The sequence below is a fragment of the Petaurus breviceps genome, unplaced genomic scaffold (assembly GCF_028583685.1).
Source record: "Petaurus breviceps papuanus isolate PSGF00001 unplaced genomic scaffold, PetGlider_PUasm1.0 90686, whole genome shotgun sequence".
NCBI lineage: Eukaryota > Metazoa > Chordata > Mammalia > Diprotodontia > Petauridae > Petaurus > Petaurus breviceps.
The window spans coordinates 5790063-5814091 of NW_027187309.1; the positions used below are offsets into that span (position 1 = coordinate 5790063).

At 35.3% G+C, this 24029-nt stretch overlaps 1 protein-coding gene across 1 annotated transcript in view; it reads right to left on the reverse strand.

The window, feature by feature from the left end:
* CSMD1 (CUB and Sushi multiple domains 1) overlaps positions 1-24029 on the reverse strand; it is a 2654573-nt gene that overhangs the window by 937888 nt on the left and 1692656 nt on the right. Inside the window, exon 8 of the mRNA XM_069065406.1 lies at positions 17796-17883. Within this exon, the coding sequence (XP_068921507.1) occupies positions 17796-17883 (88 nt within the window). The remainder of the gene's footprint in view (positions 1-17795; positions 17884-24029) is intronic.

Genomic DNA, 24029 nt, shown 5'->3' on the forward strand with positions numbered 1-24029 from the left:
CCACCTAACCGCCCTTATTCCTCTAAAGTTTTAAAAATTTGTATACTGAGTTATATACCAATGCCCATCACTATATCGTTCAGTTAGCTAAATATGGTCAACATCATGGTCCTATTCCTTTATAAGATTGCTTCATTATATTTCACAGCCAATGACTCTGTCTATAAGCCCTATATTTTGTCTTATAAATGTGAACCTCTAGCAAAAGGTGATAGCTGAATAAGAGTTAATTCTTTATCACTACTAATGTTTAAAACAGAAAAGGAAACCCACAAATTATATATCTAAATGAAAGTGGGTAAGTAGCATTCCCTAGGTAAGTGGTTCTAAAATTTTTTGGTCTCAGGACCTTTTTACATTCTTAAAAATTGTTAAGGACTCCCAAAGAACTTTTGTTTATATGGGTTATGCCTATCAATAATTAATATATTAGAAATTAAAATTAGTATTATTATGCAAAAATAGTTTTAATCTCCTGGAATCCTTAAAATTGTTGAACCATTGCCCTAAGCCAATATTCTTCAACCTCATCCATCTGGTACATCTTTACTCTTTTAGGACCAGGGAATTTCAAAGTGGAAGGGACTTTAAAAATAATTTTGTCAGAGTCTCCTCATTTTAAAGAGGGGGGAACAAAGGCCCAGAGATATTCAGTGACCTGTCCATAAGCCAAGATCTGAAGAGTCAAGATCTGACCTAGTCTGGGAATCCAAATTCATTTTACTATGTCATACTGCCATTTCTAAATTTTCTGAGGTTAAATTCATATTGAAATAAAGCCTACCAATAATGGTTTCCATGGATGAATACTAACAGAAAAGTAAATAGGAGGATATGCTATTCCAGGGGAAAAGGTGTTTTTCAAAAAAAAAAGAGGAAGGAGAAAGAAAAGTGTTTGAAGAAGTAGCATCTGCTTCAAGGTTGCAGATTTCTTAAACAGAAGACTAACCCTGAATATAATTCTAATTTCAAAGGACTGACAAAGCAATATAAATGTATGGCTAATATAGTTAGAATGCAGGAAAAAGGGCCAGCAGTGGTCTGGCAACTCTATGAATAGAAAAAAAATCCAAGCCTTGAGGAAATCTAGACATTCACTCTGTATGTCTAATGTCTTCTGGATGCATTGTTGTGTCCTGACATGCTGGTTTATAGATGCTGGCATAGCATACTAGGCTAATTACAAAGTGACCTTTTCCATCCATTTCATTAATGAAAATAAAATAGTTATTTGCTACAGCAGATGCTTGCCTTTAGGATGGAGTTTAGTTACAAAGACAAATACCATAAGATTAACACAGATTACATAAAAGAAAACTTCTTTAACTGGGATCTTACTAATTCAGAATTCCTGAGTCCCACAGAAATTCAAAGTTAGAAGGAATCTCAGGGAATATCTGGTCCAATCTGCACGTGAGGAATGGCTTTCAAAACATTCCTCACATTTGGTCATCCAGTTTTCACTTGATGTCCTCCAGTGAGAGGTTATCTCCTATCTGCATCCCTTTTCACTTATGTATATCTCTACAGGTTGTGATTACATTGCACCCAAATCTTCCTCTCTGCATGCTTCATTCAGTGTTCCTAGCCCTCAATACAAATAACGTTAACATATGACCTATCTATTCTGAAATTTACTTCCCAACTGCCCCCCCTAAATAAAGGTATTCCTGAAGAAATAACTATTATCATATAGATTGAAGGAGGAATGTTCAACCTATCTAAAAAAATCAATATAATAGTAATAAATTTACATGGCAAGCAAGATAGCCTAGTTAAAGAAGAGAGGCCCCCTCAAAGAAAGACAGGCAGTAACAATTTGCCAGTCAAATCAATCGCCAAACCAACACCATCTTCCTACTCCAAGCAAGAAAAATTAGAATTCTGAACCCAAAGGTTTAGGAATAACAGCAGCCTCCAGGAAACTGGCTTTATTTCCAAACCTGAGTCCTAAATCCTTCATTGAAGGTAGACGTTAGTACAGAATAAGGACCCATCTTCTTTACAACCACCAATACCAACAGCTTACCAAGTATCAACAATAGACATAATCCTAAAAGCTTTAGAAGTGGCACTGATCCCTCCTCCAATCATTACACCCACTGCAAGTCCAGCCCTCAGAGCCATGAAAGGAATCCCCCTGGAGATGTAGCCTGGCAATTACATCTGCAGGTACTATAGCTATGACTTCTAAAGACCTAGAAAAGTCATTTCTTGCACCAAAGTCCTTGGCACTATCAAATGAACAAGCATAGAAAACCTTATGATTGTAGCAGTGCAAATAATATTACAGATAATGACAAATGATGTACTTTGACATTGCCCCTAAAGGATGATAGGATCGGTAACTGAAACTTTCTCTATGTGTCATCTCTCTCTCTCTTTAGAATATAAGCTCCTTAAGAGCAGGGACTATCTTGCTTTCCAATTTTTTCATCACCAAAGCACAGTGCAAACATATAGCAAGTGTTTATTAAGCTTTTGAATTTATCTGTCCATGCAGCCCTACCCATTCTTCCATTAATTCATTTATACTCATTTAAGTATCTTTGTTGTGCTCATTACATCTGAGCTAACTACAAATTACTTAAGCATAAGATTTCATCTTAATAATAGTAGTCATTAGTTTGGGTTACTCTATGTACTTGAAAAAGTCTCAGGCTCATACTTTAACTAATTAAGAGTGACCTCATCCATTAGTTTAAATTAATGAGGCTTGTACCTTTCTTTGAAGTTGGAAACGTTGTGAAAAATGTGCATCCCATTCTTAGCCTAATGCCAACCATAATTATCTCAATAAAAATGTCTAATTCACTGAGAAAATTCAGCTAAAACTACAACAACAAAAAACACAACAGAATTCTGTTGCTGTTCATATTTAATTTAAAAATAAATATTAAGCAAATCGCATACTTTGGAAACAACTTTTTGCATTAATTTGGAAAAAGAGAAATTCCCCAAATATGTTGCAAATCTTACCGTAAGAAAAGTCACTATTTTACAGAACCTAATAGACTGAATTTTGTTTTGTCTCATGTTCAGTGATAATCAAAGGGACCCACTTTTGAGATATCATTTGAACATATCTTTCTTTAAGATATGGTAAGTTATCTTTTAGATTAAGTTGTGAGTAGTTTCTAACCTAAATTCTCTAGGGAAGACTATGCATAAAATACTGTTGAATTCAACAATTATCAAAAATTGCTCTAAAAAATAAAAGCTATCTCCTTACATGAGTGAGTTTTCCCAGCACATTGGTCTCCTATAAGATACTGCAACTTTATTCTTCATTCTCTATGCACTATGCATAGTAAATAGAGTTCAACTCCTGTTCCTCTTTCAATAGTAAAATACTAAAATTTATATAGTTTTTGGCTTATGCTGCAAGTTAGTGTCTCTTCCTTGGGCCAATATTTTGGGAAGAGCACAAATGGCCAATTGTGTTTCTTACCACATTGTATTACACTTTGTAGTTTTGTAATTTTTAAATTAACAAAATGATTAATCAATTCAAGAACATTTTTTTCTGCTAGGGAGATGGAAGAACTAAAGGAGAAAAACGAGCAGAGAATTAGAAACAGAAAAGAGTAGATAAACTGCAAACATTAAGAAATGAAATGAAACTAATAAAATTATCTGGCCTATGATTAAACAACTAGACCTACAGAAAAGAAATCCAACCCTCATCCTTAGGTTCTACTTCTGACTCATTTCAATATTTAGAAGAAAACTCTCTCCTAATATTTTTTGCTTTCCTGACATAATTTTTCAGTTGAGGTAGACTGAATGAATGCACTATTCATGGGTAAATTACAGGCCCTCTGGATTTTCAAGTAATCTCAAAATCATCTCCAAAACATATCTGACTAAGAATCCCTGCTACAAATCCATGTCACCTGGATATCCAGTCTCTGCTCAAAGACTTCCAGTGAGAGAGACTATTACCTCCCAAGACAATCTATTCTATTTCTGGAGAGTTCTAATGTTTGTGAATTTTTCCATTATATCAATCAAAAACTTGCCTTCATGTAATATCTAGCATTTCTACTCTCCAGGTCCAGGCAGAGCAAATGTAATCCAACATCCATATGCGGCCTTTTGAACACTTGAATGATAGCAATCATACTTCTCCCTGCCTTTTCTTCTCTAAGCTAATCACTACTCAGTTACCTCATCAGATCTTTATAAGGCTCAATCATAATACCATTTGATATACTGGTCACCTCTTCTGCACATTTTTCATTCTCCTAAAATATGACACCTAGAACTGAAAAAAAAAATGTATTTCTCAGATGTCCTTCAACTACAATGAATTAAATGTCTAATTTTTCTATATTTTCTATTTTTTCTATCTCCTATATTCTGTATCATCTGCTTCTCACAATATATTCTGATTTTATTAGTTTATTTTTTCCTGGGGGCTTGTCTAGTTTTGTTGTTTTTGTTTTGCTGAAATATTGTTTTGCTGGTTGATGTTGAGCTTCTTTTTTTTTTCAAATGCACAGACCACATTCAAATAAATGACCATTACCACAAGTACACATTTTGTACTTGAGAAATATCTTCTGAACCTAAATGTAAGGATTTAATATTTATTTCAATTAAATTTCATCCTATTAAATCTACATAAGTCAACATTCCATCTGTTCAAGATCACTTCAGATCCTTTCTTTGTCATTCAATGTGTTAGTTGTCCTTACTAGACTTTTTAATAGAAAAATAACTGGGAAGCATGAGATTTATGTATTTATCCAGGTCATTTGTAAAAATGTAAACAAACAAAACTCCAGAGAGCCAAAGACATATCCCTGAGATACTCCACTATTAGTTCCCTTTATAGTAGATATTAAGCCTTTAACAATTATTCCTGGGATCAATCACTTAAATGACCATTTAATAATTATCTGGCCCAATATCTTCATCTTGTCATCAAAGATATCATGAGATTTTATGAAATATTATATCCTCTCCTATTTGACTATTTTCTTCCTGTGCTCAAAAATCTTCAATGGCTACCTACTATCTCCTTTATTTTTTTTCTTTTTTTTATTACCTATTTCATAATGGATGAAATACAAACTCTTGAACCTCACATTTGTTGAAAGTTTAGAATTTATGGAATTTATGTTGGGAAAATGGGAAATAACTGTGCCCTGCCACAGTTTAAGTGGAAACATATTCCTTCAATTTTGTGAACAGATAGAGAACTATATTTAGGGATAGTATTAGGCTGTTAAGTGGGTAAAATACTGTCCTGGGAGTAATCAAAATAGGTGAAAATTGTAAAAGAGGTCAGCCAATGCAGTAGTTTTTGGTAAACATCAGTGTGCTGTAGTATAGTAAGTGTAGCATATTCTTGGAATGAGTTTCAAGTGAAATTGGCTTCTATAGATTCATGCTGGAATGAACAAAAGAATTAACATGAGAGCCACTAGGTAGCGCAGTGAGTAAAGCGCTGGCCCCAGAGTCAGGAGGACCCGAGTTTGGTTCTGGCCTCAGACACTTAACACCCACACAGACACACAGACACAGAGACACACACACACACACACACACACACACACACACACACAGACACACACACACACAAACATCCATGTAACCTTGAGCAAGTTACTTAACACCAACTGCCCTCCAAAAGGCAAAAAAAAAAAAAAAAAAGATAAATTCTTTAGGGGCAGCCAGGTGGCACAGTAAGAGCACCAGCCCCGGAGTTGGGAGACCCGGAATCAATTCTGGCCTCAGATACTTAGCACCCACACAAAATAACTGGCCATTTAACCTTGAGCAAGTTACTTAACCCCAATTGCTTAAAAAAAAAAAAATTAACATGAGCCAGGGCAAAGGCAGGGCTTAGCAGCCTCAGGTATATATTGGGATCTGAGTAAGAAATACTGTGTATGTCATTAGGGGCATATATAATAGCAGGGTATAAGCAATTGTGCAGTATGGTATGATAGAAAGACTAATGAACTTGTAATTCCAAGATCTGTGTTCAAATTCTCTCTCTGTTAATTCTTTCCTATGAATTCCTGGCCAAATCACTTAAGTCTATTGAGCCTTAGTGTACTCATCTGTAAATGAGAAGGTTGGACTAGATGCTTTCTAAGATCCCTGCTGGCTATAGATCTTTGATCCAATCAGCCAACATAAGTTAACTGCTTGCTATATTTCAGGCACTATGCTAAAAACTGGTTCCATAAATAGAAAGAATGAGATAATCATTAATCTCAAATAGTTTATATTTTAATAGGAGTGTAGGAAAAACATGTATAAACACATATGCATACTCACTTTATGTATATGCAAATATAGAGCCCTCAGGAGCTATCTCTAGGTATGAATAAATATGAGGGAGGGAGTTTGAGAAAATGAGGAAAGGCTTCAGTAAAGATGGCTCTTGAGTTGTGGCTTGAATGAAAAGATAATTTTTTTGAGGAACAAAAAGGGGAGAACATTTCAGTCAAGGAGATGGTCAAAGTTAGATGAGAGATGGAGAATAGTACATTGGGGAACAGAGAGAAGGCCAATTTGGTTGGACAGAAAACAGAGTAAAGTAAAATGATCTAGGAAAGATAGGTTGAAGCCATGTAGTAAAGAGCTTTAAAATTTAAACAGAGGCTTTTATATTTAATCTTAGTGACAACAGGAAGCTACTATGGTTTATTGAGTAGGGCAATGATATGTAAGATTTGCATATACGGAAAATTTTTCATTGGTGGGGAGGTAAATAAGAATGTGGAGAGATTTAAAGCAGGGAAATCAACTAGAAACCTGAAATAATAGTCTAGATGTGATGTGATGAGGCCAGAATTAACATGTGGTTGTGTAACCAGAGAAACAGTCTGATGTGAGAGTTGTCGTGGACAAGTTTTGGCAACTTTTTGGATAGATGGGCTGGAGAAGGAATAGACTTCTGAGGTTTTAAGCCTGGGAGACTAAAGAGATGGTGGTACCTTCAAGAAAAAAAAAAAGGGAAAACTGGAAAAAATGCAGGATTTGGGGTAAAAAAGAAAATAAGCTCCATTTTGGAAATGTTGAGTTTAAGATGTCTTTGACTCATCTATTTTGAAATGTCTAATAGGTAATATAAGTTGTAGATATGTAGATGTGTGGGACATCTACATAATGATAATTAAATCTATGGAGATGATGACGTCACCAAGAATATGTAGAAAGAGCAAAGAACAGGGTCGTTGACAGCACTGGAAGACATCAGCAGTTGGGAAACATAATATGGATGATGTGATGGAAAACAAAACTGAAGGAATAGTCAGACAAGTAGAAAGAGAACTGAGTGGAGAATGATGTAATGAGAATAAAGAGAAGGCAGCTAGTAAGGGAGGGTAGTCAATAGTGTCCAATTCAGCAAATTAGCCAACAAGAATGAGAACTAAGAAAAAACATATCAAGTTTTGTTCATTAATAGATCATTTATAACTTGGGAAAGAGCAGTTTCACTTGATTGATAAGGTTTGAAGACAAAGTGCAAAAGTCTGAGGAGTAACTGCGAGGAAAAGCGGAGGTAATAACTATATAGATTTTCTAGTTTAGCTGAGATAGGGAGAAGAAATATAGAATGATAGACCAAGGGCATGATAGGTTTGAGTGAAGGTCTCTTAAGGATAAAGGAAATGCGGATACATTTGAAGACAGTTCAGAAGAACTAATGGTAAGTGAAGAGTTAAATGAGAAAAGAAAGATAGTCCCAGCCCTGAGGAGCATACATTCTAAAGCAGGAAGACAATATAAATGAAAGGGGGTGGGAGGGGTCAAAAGAGAAGGTTCTGAAAAAGGGGCATGGTTTAAAAAAAATAAAGAAAAAGTCTAGAGAATCATAATCAGAGCTTGTATAGGAATAAAGGATTTAATATTGCTAGAATGTACACTTTGAAAAAAAAATTGAGGTTCTAGGAGGAACTGGCCAATCAAAGTAAGGGACAGAAGCACAGGGCACTTCTAGTACAAAAAGGGTAACAGTGCTGAGGGTTCTTCCAGGGTGAGAAGGCTACTTGGAGAATAGTAGAGGAACAGTCTTCCAAGGGGAGAAGGCTGCTTGAAATTAGTGGAGAAAGAAATCTAGAGAGCTGGGAGCATCAAGAATTGAGCAAAGGAGAATAATATGAAAAGCAATGGGAAATCAAAGGCCCTTAGTTCAAATCTAGTCAGGTTGCTTAGTAGTGGATATAAATTATTTAATCATTATGGATCTTAATTTCCTCAGCTGTAAAACTAGGAGGTTGGGAAAAATCAGGAGTCAGTAAACAATGTCCAACAGCATATTACTACATTTTAGAATGTAAAAATCATATCGTGCTTGTAGACCATACACAACCAGGCAGTGGGCTAGATTGATTACTTTATTGATTCCTATGCTAGGTGATAGAATCCGGTCTGAGAACTGAACTTCAGATACCATCTAATTCAATCATCTAATTTTACAAATGAGTAAATGAGGCCCAGAAAAATTGTGACTTATCCAAGTTGCAGAAAAACTATGATTTGACCTGAAGACCTCTGACTGCAAAACCATAATGCTGTTTCTATGGTTTCTTTCAGAATTTAAATCCTATGATCCTTGGACTTGGATTTGATTCCTGGCTCTTACTCTTACTACCTCTGTGACCACAGGCAAGTACATCCATGTCTTCATTCCTCTCCAGAGCTTAGCACCATTCCTGGCACATCATAAGCATTTAGCAAGTGCTTGTCAATTTATTGACTTAATTCTTCTGGGTCAGATTTTTTTGAGGCCTAGTGTATGCTCTTAGGATTAGATTATAGCATTTCTCTTGTATCAACTGGGGCTACAAAGAGAGAGATATAAAACTAGTCCCTGGATGGTTTCTTATATATAGGGTCAAAGTCTTTTTCATCCTTCTATGTACCCTAGACTTAAGAATAAATTGTTTCTTCCTAGCCTCTCTGATAAGGCTGACCTCTTTAGTGAGCAGTTTCTCTGGCTCACTCTGCTTTGGGATATAATTGGAGACAAGGTCACTGAATGTATTCTGGCAAGAATGAGGACCTCTCTGATTTAGATTGCATATCTGTAACAGGCCTAGGGCTAGATGGACTTCACACAGCAGGCCAGAAAATCCCCATGATGCCAGGTCACTAGGCAGACTTTCCAGGGATGGCAGGCTATGGAACTCACCAGGCCAAGGAAGTGCAAAGAATAAGGAATGTTGGCTCCATATAAAAATTGAATCTGGCATGAATGCTATTCATGAATAGAGCTTCACAGAGAATGATATTGGTAATTGAAATTCCTGCTCTATATCTTTATTTCCACAATGGAGTCAATTAACTGTAATTGTTCTACATACAAGGATTAAGCTCCCTGAGACTCAGTTTCCTCATAAATAATATAATTATAACACCTATAATATGCTAATAATATCTGACAGTTATATAGCACTTCAGAGAATCACAGTATTTGAGAGTTGGAATGCACCCAAGCAGCCATCTAGTTCAATGAATACAAAGAAGGAATTCTTACTATAACATACCCAACGAATTGTTTGCAAACTTTAAACACTGAAAAGTTCTTTATAATTATTATCTGATTTGTTCCTCACAATAATACTGTATTATAGGTGCTATTTTTATCCCAATTTTATTTTTTTTAACCGATGAGGAAACTAAAGCTGAGAATGACTTCCACAGATATGGAAGTAAGTGTTCTGAGGCTAGATTCAAACCCTCAGATTTCCAATTCCAAAGCTGGCACTCTTAACCACTATGGCTATAGCTTTGACTGTCATCTATCTTCCTCATAGGACTTGTAAAGAAAGTGTTCCACAAACCTCAAAGTAGTACATAAATGTGAGATGCTATCAGCATATTTATTTTTTAATTGAATATTTTTATTTTCCTAATTAAAGGTGAAAATAATTTTAACATTTCTTCTTAAAAATTTGAGTTTCATATATTTCCCTTTATACTTCCATCTCTCCTTTATTAATTCAATTTGATATGTTCCACATGTCCAGTCATGCAAAACATATCTCCATATTAGACATGTTGTGAAAAAAAAAGATCAAAAAAAGAAAAGAAAAATAACTTTTTTTTAAGTATGCTTTCATATTCCATCAGTTCTTTCTCTGGAGATGGACAGCATTATTCATCATAAGTTCTTCAGGACTGTCAGATCATTGTATTGCTGAGAATAGCTAAGTCATTGATACCTGATCATCACACAATATTGCTGTTACTGTGTACAATTTTCTCCTGGTTCTGCTTGCTTCATTTTACATCGGCTTAAGTCTTTCCATGGTTTTCTTTTTCCTTTCCATCCTGCTCATCATTTCCTATAGCACAATATTATTCCATTACATTCATATAATACAGCTTGTTCAGCAATTCCCTGATTGATGGGCATCCTTTCAATTTCCAACTCTTTGCCACCACTAAAAGAGCTCCTATAAATATTTTTGTAGATACAGATCCATTTTTAAAATCTCTTTGATATAGAGACCTACTAGTGGTATTACTGTATCAAAGGGTTTGCATAGTCTTATAGCTCTTTGGGCATAGTAATTGAATCAGTTCACAACTCAACCAACAGTGGCTCGGTGTTTCAATTTTCCCACATTCACTCCAACATTTTTCATTTTCCTTTTCTGTCTCATTAGCCAATCTGAGAGGTGTAGGGTGGTACTTCAAAGTTACTTTGATTTGCATTTCTCTAATCAATAGTGATTTAGAGCATTTTTTTTAATCTGACTATATGTATAGCTTTGGTTCTTTCATCTGAAGACTTCCTGTTCATATCCTTTGACCATTTATCAAGTGGAGAAAGGCTCATTTTCATAAATTTGACTTAGTTCTCTACATATTTAAGAAATGAGACCTTTAACAGAGAAATTTGCTGTAAATTTTTTCCACAGTTATAATTATTGTGAGCTTCCGTCCATCCTGTTTCCCACCCCCCTCCTCTTTCACCTTGTCCACCTTCAAAAGTGTTTTGCCTCTAACTACAGCCTCTCCCAATCTACCCCCCCTTCTATCAGTCCCCCTTTCACTTATCCCCCTTTTTTTTGTAGGGTAACTTAGTTTTCTATACCTAAGTGTGTATATTATTCCCTCTTTGAGTTAATTCCAAGACTAAGGTTCAAGAACTCTCTCCACCTCCCCCAAGTTCCCCTCCACTGTAAAAGTTCTTCTTGTACTTCTTTTTTTATGTGAGACAATACCCCCATTCTACCACTCCCTTTCCCCTTCTCCCTGTGCATTCCTCTTTCTCACACCTTAATTTTTTTTATATCATCCCATCACAGTCATCTCACACCCATGCCCTCTGCCTATGAATACTCTTTCTAACTGCCATAATAATGATAAAATTCATAGGAGTTGCAAGTATCAGCTTCTTGAGCAGGAATGTAAAATGTTTAATCTTACTGAATTCTGTACAATTTCTCTTTGCTATTTACTTTTTTTATGCTTCTCTTGAGTTTTTTTTTAATTTGAAAGTAAATTTTTAAAAATTCAACTCTGGTCTTTTCATCAGGAATGCTTGAAAGTTATAAGTTTGGGGACAGCCAGATAGCACAAGAAGTAAGAGCACCGGCCCCAGTGTCGGGATGACCTGGGGGATTGAATCCAGGCTCAGATACTTAGCACCACACCCAGAAATAACTGGCTGTGTAATCTTTGAGCAAGTTACTTAACCCCAATTGCTTTAAAAAAAAGTTATCAGTTTCATTAAATATCTATTTTTTCCCTTAATGATTATACTCAGTTTTGTTGGGTAAATTAAATTTGGTTATAATTCTAGCTCTTTTGTCCTCTGGAATATAATATTCCAAGTCCTCTGATCCTTTAATGTAGAAACTGCTAAATACTGTGTTATACTGACTGGGGCTTCACCATTTTTGAATCATTTCTTTCTAGGTGCTTACAATATTTTCCCCTTGACCAGAGAGCACTAAAATTTAGTTACAATATTTTCAAGAATTTTCATTTAGGGATCTCTTTCAGTAAGTGATTTGTGGCTACTTTCCATTTTTATTTTATCTTCTGGTTCTAAAATATCACTATACTTTTCCTTATTAATGTTTTAAGGTGATGTCCATGTTCTTTTTCTTTTTTTAACATGGTTTTCAGGAAGGCCGATAATATTTTATCTCTCCTGGATCTGTTTTCCAGGTCAATTGTTTTTTCTAATGAGATATTTCAAATTTTCTTCTATTAGCTCATTCTTTTGACTTTTTTCTATTGTTTCTTGAAGTCTCCTGCAGTTATTAATTTCCACTTTGCCAATTCTAATTTTTCAGAACTTTTTAAATGAGCAATTGTACCTCCTTTTCCATTTAGCCAATTCTACTTTTTAAGGAGTTCTTTTTTTCAGTATATTTTTGTACATCTTTTTCCATGTGGCAAAACTGGCTTTTTTTAGAGGAGCTGTTCTCTTCGTTGGATTATTGTGCCTCTTTAATCATCTGGCATATTCTGTTTATTAAAGTGTTATTTTCTTCAGGTTGTGTGTGTGTGTGTGTGTGTGTGTGTGCGCCTCTTTACCAAAGTGTTGACTCCTTTTTTCATGATTTTCTTACCTCACATTTTTTCCCCATTTTTTCATCTTTCTGATTTGATTTTTAAAATCCTTTTTGATCTTTTCAAGAATTATTTTTGGGCCTGAGACCAATTCACATCTTTCTTTGAGGCTTGGATATAGAAGTTTTGACTTTGGTGTCTTCTGTATTTGTGTTTAAGGTGGTATGATCTAAGAAGCACTGAAGGTATCTTGAGTGGGAAAAGTTTAAGAAGCCCTGATCTCAGGAGAGGTATGTTCATTACTCTTCTAATTTGTGCTCTGCTCTATGAAAAACTACAAGCACTCTTTTCTGCCCTGGAACAGTGACCAGGGTCCCTGCTTCCCTGCAACTGCAAACTTCAGTGTTCTAGTGCTCCTTCCCACCCTGGGACTGTGACCCCAGACTGCAACCAAGATCCATGTATAGCAACAGAGTCCTGAACCCAATACCAGCAAAGGGACCTCTGTAATCTCCTTCAGACCAGATGTTTGCCTCCCTTACCATGTATGGGTTGAGAGCTCAGGAAGCCCTTCCTACCAATTCAGTTTCCCTCAAGGCCTTTTCTGATTTGCTGAGTTAAGACCTGCTGCTGTCTTGCCTGAGCCTAGCCCACTCTGGGTTGCACTGTACTCTCACCCCAGTGTTATAAGCCTTTTTGCCATTCTTTTAACCTATCGCAAACTGGAAAATTGTTTCATTCCATCCTTTTGTGAGTTCTTCTACTCCAGATTTTGAAGCATTATTTAAAGCTGTTTGAATGAGAATTTGGGAGAACTCCAGTGAGTTCCTGCCTTTTCTCCACCATCTTGGCTCTACCTCCTCTATCACTATTTTCCAGGATGAAAAATAATAAAACATTTCTTCTGTTAATGACAGGATAATTGTATACAACCATAGACATGACATTACATATCACATAATGAATAATAATAATCATAATACTGATTTATATTTATATAACACTTTAATGTTTACAAAGTTCTTTACATAAAGTATTTCAACTGATCTTCATAATTACCCTGTCAGGTAAGAGTGATTATTATTCCTATTTTTCATAGGTAAGGAAACTGAGGTTGGCAGTAGTTAAGTGACTTACTCAGGGTTGCACAGCTCGTAAACATAGAATTTAGACCCAGATCTTCCTGACTATAAGTTCAATCCTCCATCCACTAAATTACCTAGTTTGTTTAAGTCTAACAACGCCTCCTTGGCATTTGATAAATGATGAAACTGAGATGCCACATAAATATGAATCCTGAGTTCTCTTCTGAATCTTGTACTTCAACTATAGTGCTTTTCCCACTATACCAAAAATTGACTGCGACCTAAAATCAGGTTAAAAATCAGTTCCAGTCTTTTTACTTTTATTTATTTATTTATTTATTTATTTGTTTGTTTGTTTATTTTTGCTTTTTGGAGGTAGGAAAATGTAATGGGAATGTAAATTTTTAAGATCTTCCCTGCCCCTAGGCTAAAGTGCACCTGGAGCCTGGGGTGAGAGGCTTGTTTTTTCTCTTGATTGGCCAGTGGGTCAATAAGGTTGTTACATTCTCTGAGCCAGAAGAAGGCTATATAAGCCCTGATGTGAGGCTTTGTTTTGGGGCTCACTTTGAGAAGTGTTCTGTGATTTGATGAAACTCTAGGCTAGCCATTGTCCAGAGCCCCCCAGCTTTGAAACCCAGATGTTGATTTTGTATGGATGTAATGGTTGGACAATTTGAAAACTGTCTACTTGATCTGTTTCTCTGTCTTGATAATTCTGTCTGTATATTATGAAGTTCAGGGTGCTGACCTTTTTCCCCTGAACAAGGTAAACGATATATGTTTGACTGATTAAAGTAAGCTTGTTAACCCATTTTGAGTTGCTTTCCTTTATCAAAGCAGATCCAAGAACCTGTGTTGGCAGCGACCCTGAGAATGCTTGGAGTGCTTGCCACTATAGAAGGCAGGGCAATTGAGGTTAAGTGACATGCCCAAGGTCACATGGCTAGTTTTTGTGTTAAGTGTGTGAGGCCGGATTTGAACTCAGGTCCTCCTGACTCCAGGGCAGGTGCTCTATTCACTGTGCCACCTAGCCAACCCAATTCCATTCTTTATAAACAGGTTTTCTTTTTTAGTCACTGAATTTTTATGTAATTAATTAATTCAACAAAAATTTATTATATACCTGCAATATGAAGATCATTTGCTAGGTGCTGGAGAAGTTACAAATTTGAAATGACAAGATCACTTCCCTTACTAAGCATATAGGTTAGTAGGACGATAAGACATAAATACAAATGAATATAAATATTTTATTATTTTGTGATAATTGTATTGTTGTTGAATTGTTTCAGTTGTGTCTAACTCTTCATGACTCCATTTGGAGTTTTCTTGGCAAAGATACTGTCATTTGCTATTTCCTTCTCCAGTCATTTTAGAGATGAAGAAACTGAAGCACACAGTATTAAGTGACTGCCCTAGGTCCCATAGTTACTAAGTATCTGAGGCCAGATTTGAACTCAGGAAAAAAAAAAAAGTCTTCATGATTCCAGGCCTGGTAATCTATCTATCCACTGTGCTATCTAGGTGACCTCTTTTGTGATGACTATTGTTTGATAAATGCATTAGAGAGATTAAAATAAAAAAAAAACCAGGGTATTAGCTTTTCTTGCCATTGCAGCAAGGTAGGAAGCAGAGAGTCACCAAGTAATTTAGGAAAGAGTAAAATGAAAATTTGATGCAACAGATTACCTTAGGGCAAAAAAAAAGATAGCTGAAAATTCATCAGAGGATGAGTCTGGGCACAAGGTTAAATAAGAGTATAAAAAGTCATCAAAGCAAGATAGCAATGCCAGGCTTTGGAAGTTTGAGAAATAATCACTTTGGCCAAAGTGCTTCATATTTGAAGGCTAATTTTTATGAGAGAAGTCTGGAAAAGTAGGGTAACAACAAAATGTGGAGAGCTTCAAATGTGAGGTAAATGATTTTTAACTTTGTTCCCAATGCCAACCACTCATTTTACCCACTTAGTTATGTTATATTAAAAATGATAATTGTGATACTTTTACTTTTTTATTTCTAATAAACCAATAGAAAACAACTTTTGCAGAGTCATTCTTATGTTTCATATCTACAAACCTAATCCTTGTCTTCTATTATACTAGTCAGGGTGTCAAGGTAATTGAATTGTGGGACAAAAAAAAGGATAGGCTGTTGTTAACAAACCCAATGAGGAAATCAGCCTCTTCCCAATTCTGATTCTGTCTAGGCACAGCATATGAAAATCAGAATAACTCAGGATTCTGAGCTGATATTCCATAATCATGTTTTGAAACATAGCTATAAAGTTATTTATGGAGGAAGAAGGGAATGGAAGGGAGTCAGGTAAGAGATTTTGTGGCAGAGCAGCTTAATCTTGGTAGCTATCATTACCTGATGTGGGATGGAGTGAGAGGAATAGTATACAGCCATGTGTACCTTGTTCCAGCTCTTGTGGGTTCCTGAGAAAATTTTGTGCATCTTGCTATGTGACATGTTGTACAGAATACTGGAAAAGTCTAGGTGATGATAAATCTGCATTAATAGGTCAGAGACAGTTCTGTTCTGCACACCTTCTGAAGGTTTTTGTTTCATAAATTAGGAAATACTGGTAGTTAATTATGGTACTATTACACTCTGTATTGTCTGACATATCAATCTATCCCCTTTCATTCAAAAGTATTTTATCTGAGTTCTTCCAAAGGATCATGTGGATAGAATATGCTATGGGAGAAAGAAAACTGAATCTGGAATCTTGTAACTAGCATTAAAATAACAGCCCTGCTACTTACTAGCTGGGTGACCTTGGGAAAGCCACATAATTAGCAACAACAACTGACACTTACATAGCACTTTGAAGTTTAGGAAGCATTCTTCATTTGGGCCTCATAACAATCTTAAGAAATGGTCCAGTGTGTATTTTTATTATTATTCCAGTTTCTCAGGGTAAAAACTTGAGGATTAGAGAGGTTAAATGCCTTGTCTACAATTTCACAGTTAGTAAGTAGAAAGGGGTAGGATTGAACCCAGATGTTGCTGATTTCAAATCCACCATACCATCCACTATATGCCCTGTCACACGATTTTCCTTCACCTTTTTATCTCTCTTTAATTCAGTTTCCCCATCTATAAAATGAAGTAATTAGAACAAATTATCTCTAAGGGTGTTCATCTTTCTAAAAATAAATGATTCTGTAATACTTTGATCCTATGACATATGCCCTGTGACTTTCTTATGTCTTCAATAATGGGGTTTCCACAAGGAGGAGCTGACACCCAAAAGCTCTAGCTCTAACTGTCTGAGTGAAGGGTTCTTTTTAAAATTAGAAATACATAATATCTTATAATCCTTTCTATTATTGTTTGTTGTTTCCCTCTAAAAAAGAACAGATAGCAGCAAGAAAAATTTTTTTTTCCTCCCCATCGTGCCTTTTACAGAATCACAAAATCTCAGAAATGGAAATCACCTCAGAGGCTATGTATTCTTAGTTATAACTGAATAAGTACCCCTGACATCACACACCTGACAAACATATGGTCATCCCACATTTGCTGAAAGACCTACAGTTAAGTGGGAACCTACTATCTCTTGAGACAGCCCATCCCACTTTTGGATAGCCCAGCTATACAATGAAATCTGGCTCTCTGCAACTTCAATCTACTGTCTATTAGGATTTGACTTCTCATGAATCATTGATTTTATAGGTACAAAGAATATAGAGTTTTACCTCACTGAAGAAATACACAATTTTTAGATAATATGTTCATAAGTATCTCAGAACTTGTAATTTAACAACAGGACAAATGTTTTGATGTCTTTAGCAAAACAAATTGTGTTTCATATGAAATAAATAATTACTTCCATTCATAATTATCATTAGAAAATTGTTTAGAGTCAATCATCAATGAATAGAAATAAATTACTACAATGATAATTTCATTTATCTGTGATTAAATTCATTCAAAAACCATACAAGGTAGAAGTAAGAATGCAAATAGTGAGGTGGCTGGAGTAAATATTTATGACTTTGCTGTTAAGCAAATCTAAATGTTTGCATACATGATAAGAGAAATTGTCTTTGAGAGATTATGACTTTCATAAAGGTTTCTTTTCTCTAATAATTGGGATAGTGTTAAAATTAAGACAAACCATCAAAACTTAAAATATCAAAGTGTAATAGTGCAGGGTTCAGTATAAGAATGTCGTCATGCACATGGCATTGCTTTGCTTCATACCTGAAGTCAGAACCTGTTCTCCTTCCATTTTCTGGAATTCCAGGATCAGGACACATGTCAGACACTAAAGCAACACCCCCCTGAGTCACTGAAATAGAGAGAAATATTAATATTAATTGTAATGTCATAGAACTATCAGAAAAATATCCAGATAGTAACGAAAAACAGGTAGATGAGGCTAAAGAGAAAATCTATACTATTATATAGTCATTGATTCTATTGCATCTGTCTTAAAGAAATGGAGAAAATACCAAGACTAGAAAGAATATATTTATCATTATCATTAATTTATCACTAATATACATGAAAAATTATATAGACAACATCTTAAACAAAAACTTAAAAATCCTTTATGGTTTGTGTCCTTGTTTTGTGAATCTCATTTACTTGACCATGGGTTCCAAAAACTAAAAACAGTTCATTCATTAAAACTAAGAAAATACTCGTGCCCTTAAAATCAAATCATAGTATTATAGGATTTGGTGCAAGAAGGTACCTTAGAGATTATTTAATCTAACTCTTTCATTTTACTTGTTAAGAAACTCATGAAACAATAAGTGAAGCAACTTGCTGACAATCACAAATCTAGTTCATAAAAGAGTGAAGGCTAGAAACCAAATCTCTTGGCTCCCACACATTGTACCTTCCATAATACTGTTCTATGCACTCAAAATTACAAGGTGGACCTTAGAATACCTAAAATTACATAAAATGGAAAATTCTCTCCTGTTGCCATGAACAATTATTCAAAGTGATGGTAGCCAGAGAACTGTAATCCAAAAAAGACTTTGAATAAAAACACAGTATATCATGCTATGATTTACATTTAATAAGTGCATCTTGCTAACATCTGCACAGAGCAGCACTATGTATGTCATAATATATTTCTCTGACTGTGACATTACTCATTATACCAGTCCTTCACATAAATTGCAGGTTAGTCTTTTACTTTATAGTAGTCCATTTGAAGTTCTTTGAAGGACATACTTTCTGAAGTTTTGTTTCTTTGACTAATATTTTCCTTTCAGTTAGAAGAATTGCCAAAAGTTATATTCCCCTCATTTGTATTCTACACTACAGTCAAACCAGGCTGCAACATATTCCATACTTACTTAATTCCACATCTTTCCTTATACAATTCCCTGTGTCTGGAATGCCTTTTGATAATTGACATTCTAGCCATCATTGCACAGCTAAGTGAAAAAAAAAATCTTTCATTATAGATACTGAAATAAAATTGCTGAAGAAAACTACAATTTGAAAATTCTCATGTTTTTTAATGACTTCTTCTGGGGTCATCCAAATGGCCAAATTTATTTACAAATAAGGGTATTTCTTCTGTTCCAGTGACAACTTTAAGTCAAGCCTATGAACAATATTTCTTTGTCTTATCCCATATTCCAGGCCAGGCCTGACTCAAACTGCTCCAGTGATCTATGCAAAAGATGCAAATGAAATGATTTACTTATAACCCAGTTAACATGCAATAAAAGGAAAATAAGTAGAAAAAAATTAAATGAAAGGGGGAAATGGCTAGTGAGATGGAACAGTGGATAGAGTACTGTGTCAGGAGTCAGAAAAGTCTGAATTAAAATCAAGCCTCAGATATTTACTAGCTATATGATCTTAAGCAAGTCACTCTCCCTGTTTGCCTCAGTTTTCTCAACTATAAAATGCAATCAATAGCACCTATCTCCCAGGGTTGTTGTAAAAACCAAATGAGATAATAACTGAAAAGCACTTAGCAACTTATCACATAGTAGGTGATATAAAGATGTTAGATATTGCTGTTGTTCTTCATCCATTGTTTTCGAAGAGAACCAGTGACATCATGGGGTGATGTCTTGATAAGTATGTGAACTGGATTTAAGAGAGGCAGAATTACACAAAATAATAATATTATTATTAAAGGGGGTTTAAACAAAAAATACCATGTACACAATATTCAGTAAGGATAAAGCATTGCTACAGATGGACACAGCTTCCCTTCCTCTTCATTTGCTATAGTGGTACTTAGTAGATGTCAAGTCTGAGTAATCCCTTGACTTTTCATGTGGTAAGGTTTTTGGGGGGGTTTTTTTGTTGGGTTTTTTTTTTACACAAAGGCAACCAAGAAGCTATTACCACAAGTGAGCCTTAGTCCTATGGACCAATTATGTCTCAAGGACTGGGCCAATTACATGTTAAAGATGCTATTACATTTTAAGGGGTGGGAGAGTGGAAATGAGTTGAATCTTCATGAAGTAGATTTGTATCCTGCCACAGTCTATGTTCTCTTCAATAGCTCACAAGCATATCACATACTCAGAACACAAAAATTTGTCTCACAACAGTTGGGTGTACTTGAGGGTACAAATTGGAGGTAATGGAATGAGTCAGAGCTAAGTTAGAGTCATAAGATGCCTGTTGGTATGAAAAATCTGCTATTTAGTAGCTGTAATCATGAAACTTCATTACAACTCCAGTTCCCTCATTTTTAATGGTGCCTCCTCACCCTTCTCCACAAAACTGCTGTGGCTGCAACAAAGGATGGTTAGGATAATGCAGCTATGACAAGTGTAAAAGGCTGGCATGAATATTAACAACATTTTCTTATTAGGGGTGGAAGAATTGGAGTTTGAGACCTCTAGCCCATGTTCCTCTACCCCCTTCCCTTTCCCAGACAGCACCCAAATGCAATGTCTGACTTTGGAAAGAGTTTGTCCTTTTTTCCCTTTCTTTTTCAACATTTCAACAATCCTATTCAACAACCCTAGTGTTGAACAGAATTGAGAAGAGTAATTTGGACCCATTCATGTCAGCTCATGACAACTTTGAACCTCTTTACAGAAAAAAAAAACTAGCTTTCTGACTAGGAAAAAAAAATATTTAGTTAAAAGGTTGTTACAGTGTGGAATGAATTAGGCAAGCCTGAGTGGATTATAGATGAGAGAAGAAAGGATTCTGATAGAGATTAGATATAAAATATGGCTGATTTTCTGAAACAGGGATAAGCTTTCAAATGGGATAAAGTGGCATTGAGGATGCACAGTGACGAACAGGTTATGTACAATTGAGAGCTATAAATCCCAAATGACTATTCTACCAGAATCATGGGCAATTAATTTTTCTGAAAGCCAAAGCTGATGAAAAAAATACTCATGGAAATCAATTTCACATACGCATAATTCCTAGTGCTCCAAGAGAAAAGATGCTATAAATGAGGAATAAGGGGTTATAGTTTTAATAATCTGAATTGTGTCTTACTGATTTTCTTCTTACAGAATCTTAGGAATGTAGTTAAATTATAACAAAAAAAATAAATCTCACCAGTCCTTCACTTGTCCTGACCCACTAATAAATAAAATACTGGTTCCCAGATTTTATTTTTGAAATGATAGCATTAATATCAGACAGAAATGTACCTTTTTCAAAACACTTCTCTATTTTCAAGGCAACCATTATGATCATTTGAATAATTGGGCTTAAATGATATTATTTAATTAGAATTATTATTTTTTAAAATCCACACAGAGCAATACTCCTCCTAGACAACATATTTGCAAAACTTCTAAATTTTTCAAAGTTCTTTGACACATAATTTCCCTTGATCGTCTTAACAGGTCTGAACTCATAGGTTCAACGTTGTTTCCATTTGGCAGATGAAGGAAGTAAGTCACAAAGTAGCCCTCTTTACAGCACCATGTTGCTTCTCCTCTCTATTATCCTGACTGCTAAGGAAGTGAGCATAGATATGCAGTTAAATGAAATTCATTTGGAAACAAAGTCTGAATATGGCATTATGCTCTATGCTGGGTAGAAACTTAGAGAAAAACAGAGCAGAGTGTAGGGAAGAAGTACAAAAGAGGTCTGACATAAAACTCTGTGCTCAAGAAACCAAAAAAATCTTTTTTGGGGAGCTGTATTATATACACATGCAATAGTTTAATTAAAATATTTATTAAACTTACTATATGCAAAACTTGGTGACTTGGCAGCTTAAAAAAATAAGGGTAAAACTACATGGTGTGTTGAATGTAAGTAGCCAATAATCGACGTGAAAAAAAGATATAGGGGATTCTAGTGGACTGCAAAATTGACATGGCAGCCAAATAAGCTAGCAGACTTTTATTTAAATATTTTTTAAATTGTAATTTAGTCAGTGTTAATCTTCTCCCTATTGACACAGATCATAAATCTCTTTATGGCTTAGCAGAGAGTCTTCAGAAATTGTTGTAGAAAGTCATCACCTATTTGACCATCTTGGTAATGATTATGTTCAATCTGGATTTATTTAGGTTTCTCCTTGAACAATGTCCATTACCAACAGAATCTAAGACTACGTGGAAAGCAGAATGACATAGCAGATAGAGAAATCACTTTATCCAACTCTCCAAGATTATAAATTGCAGAGAAGGTCACAATTTGCATTAATAGGGAGAATTGTTTCATTCAAGAATTCTCTATGCCAATGAACTAACTCATAGGTTCTCTGTCTAGTATTCAGAAAAGGCAAGGCCAAGTTCCCATTTTATTCTTCCCTGGTTAGGTCACATGTAAAGTTTAAATTCAGCAGATTTTTATAAAGATATTGAAAACTAATTCATAACCATAGAAGAGCAACAAGTATAACCAAAGGACTAGAAATTACACCACCTAATGATGGCTGAAGGAATTGGGCATATATAGCTTGGAGAAGAATAGCAGGGTGAGAGAAGATATAATATCTGTTTTCAAACACCTGAAGGACTGTCATAAGAAAGATAAATTAGGTTTTGTTCTGCTTGAACCCAGAAGGCTGAAGAAGGTGGAAGTTATAGGATGGAAAATGTTCTTCTCATAAAAAAATCTCCCCAAGAAGTGAAGTACACAATCTCCATACAGAGCAAGGGGGATCAATCCAAATCTTCAAAGAGAGGCTGATAGAGCATGAGTCAGAAATTTCTAAAGAGGATTTCTGCTTGGTAAACATCTCTAAGATTCCTTCTAGCTCTAAGTCACAAGATCCTATGACTAGTATCATAGAATCATATCCATTTCTGAGAGTCTATAAATCTCTTGAGTTATAGGAGAGGTAGAGAATTATTAGGAACATTAATAAAGTATAGGCATAATGCTTAAGAGACATGGAATAGACTCTAAAGACTAAGCTTTATCAACTCAAATGTTCAAAGAGGCAGCAAATGCCAAAGACTTGGACTTTTAAATTATGTACTGAGGTGAGAGTATAGTTTTCAGCAAAGATCTGCCACATATGAATAGCAAGTTTAGATAAGTAAATTGCCACCCTGATATCTGCTTTAATGATTTATTAACCAATATCGCATATTCTGTTGTTAATGGAAGTTGATGTTTAAAGAACAGAAGATTTTTTTCCAGTTGATATTAAGTTAAGCTTAATTTAATCAGTATCAGTAGTCACCTACAGAGATACTCCCTTTTTTTCAGTTGTCTAAGAATAAGAAATGTTGTCTTATATGAATTGCATTTTTTAAGATTTAATTGGGATTATCATTAATTCCCATTATGACCTGAAATCCACGGTCAAATACACCTGGCATTTATGATGATCATGTGAAATTGATGCTTCCTTGATGTATATAATTGGTTTGTTCAAAGGCAACTGTGAGGCAGTCTGCCTGATGCATACATAGGCTTTGATGTCAGGAAATATGGACTTAAGTTACCCCTCTGCCCAATCCTGCCTATGTAACCCTGGGTCAGTCACTCAGCTTCTCAGCAACCCAGTTAACTCCCTCAACCTTTAAAATGAAATTAATATACTATCCTGCCTTGGTAGAGGAAGGTTCTCACAAAAATGTCACTTTTGCCTATGAAATCCTAAATCTAATCATTCTAAACTTACTTTTTTCTTTTTTTTTATATGTAGGAGGGTCAATGCTTCATCCCTAAAGTAGAAAGTTGTTCTCCTTGAGTCATTTCAGTCATTTCCAAATCTTCATGACCCCATATGGGGTTTTCTTGGCAAAGATATGGGAGCAGTTTGCCATTTCCTTCTTAAGCTCATTTTACAGATGAGGAAACTGGGGCAAACAAGGTTATGTGAGTTGTCCAGGGTCACAAAGCTAGTAAGTGTCTGGGGCTAGATTTGAACTCAGGTCTTCCTGACACCAGGCCCTATTCTTCAAGCCCTAATATGGAAAGCATCACTTAAATTTGGATATGTAGAAAAAAAAAACAGGCTTTATAAGATAATTTGATGCAGTGAAACACTCATTTCTATCATTATACAGG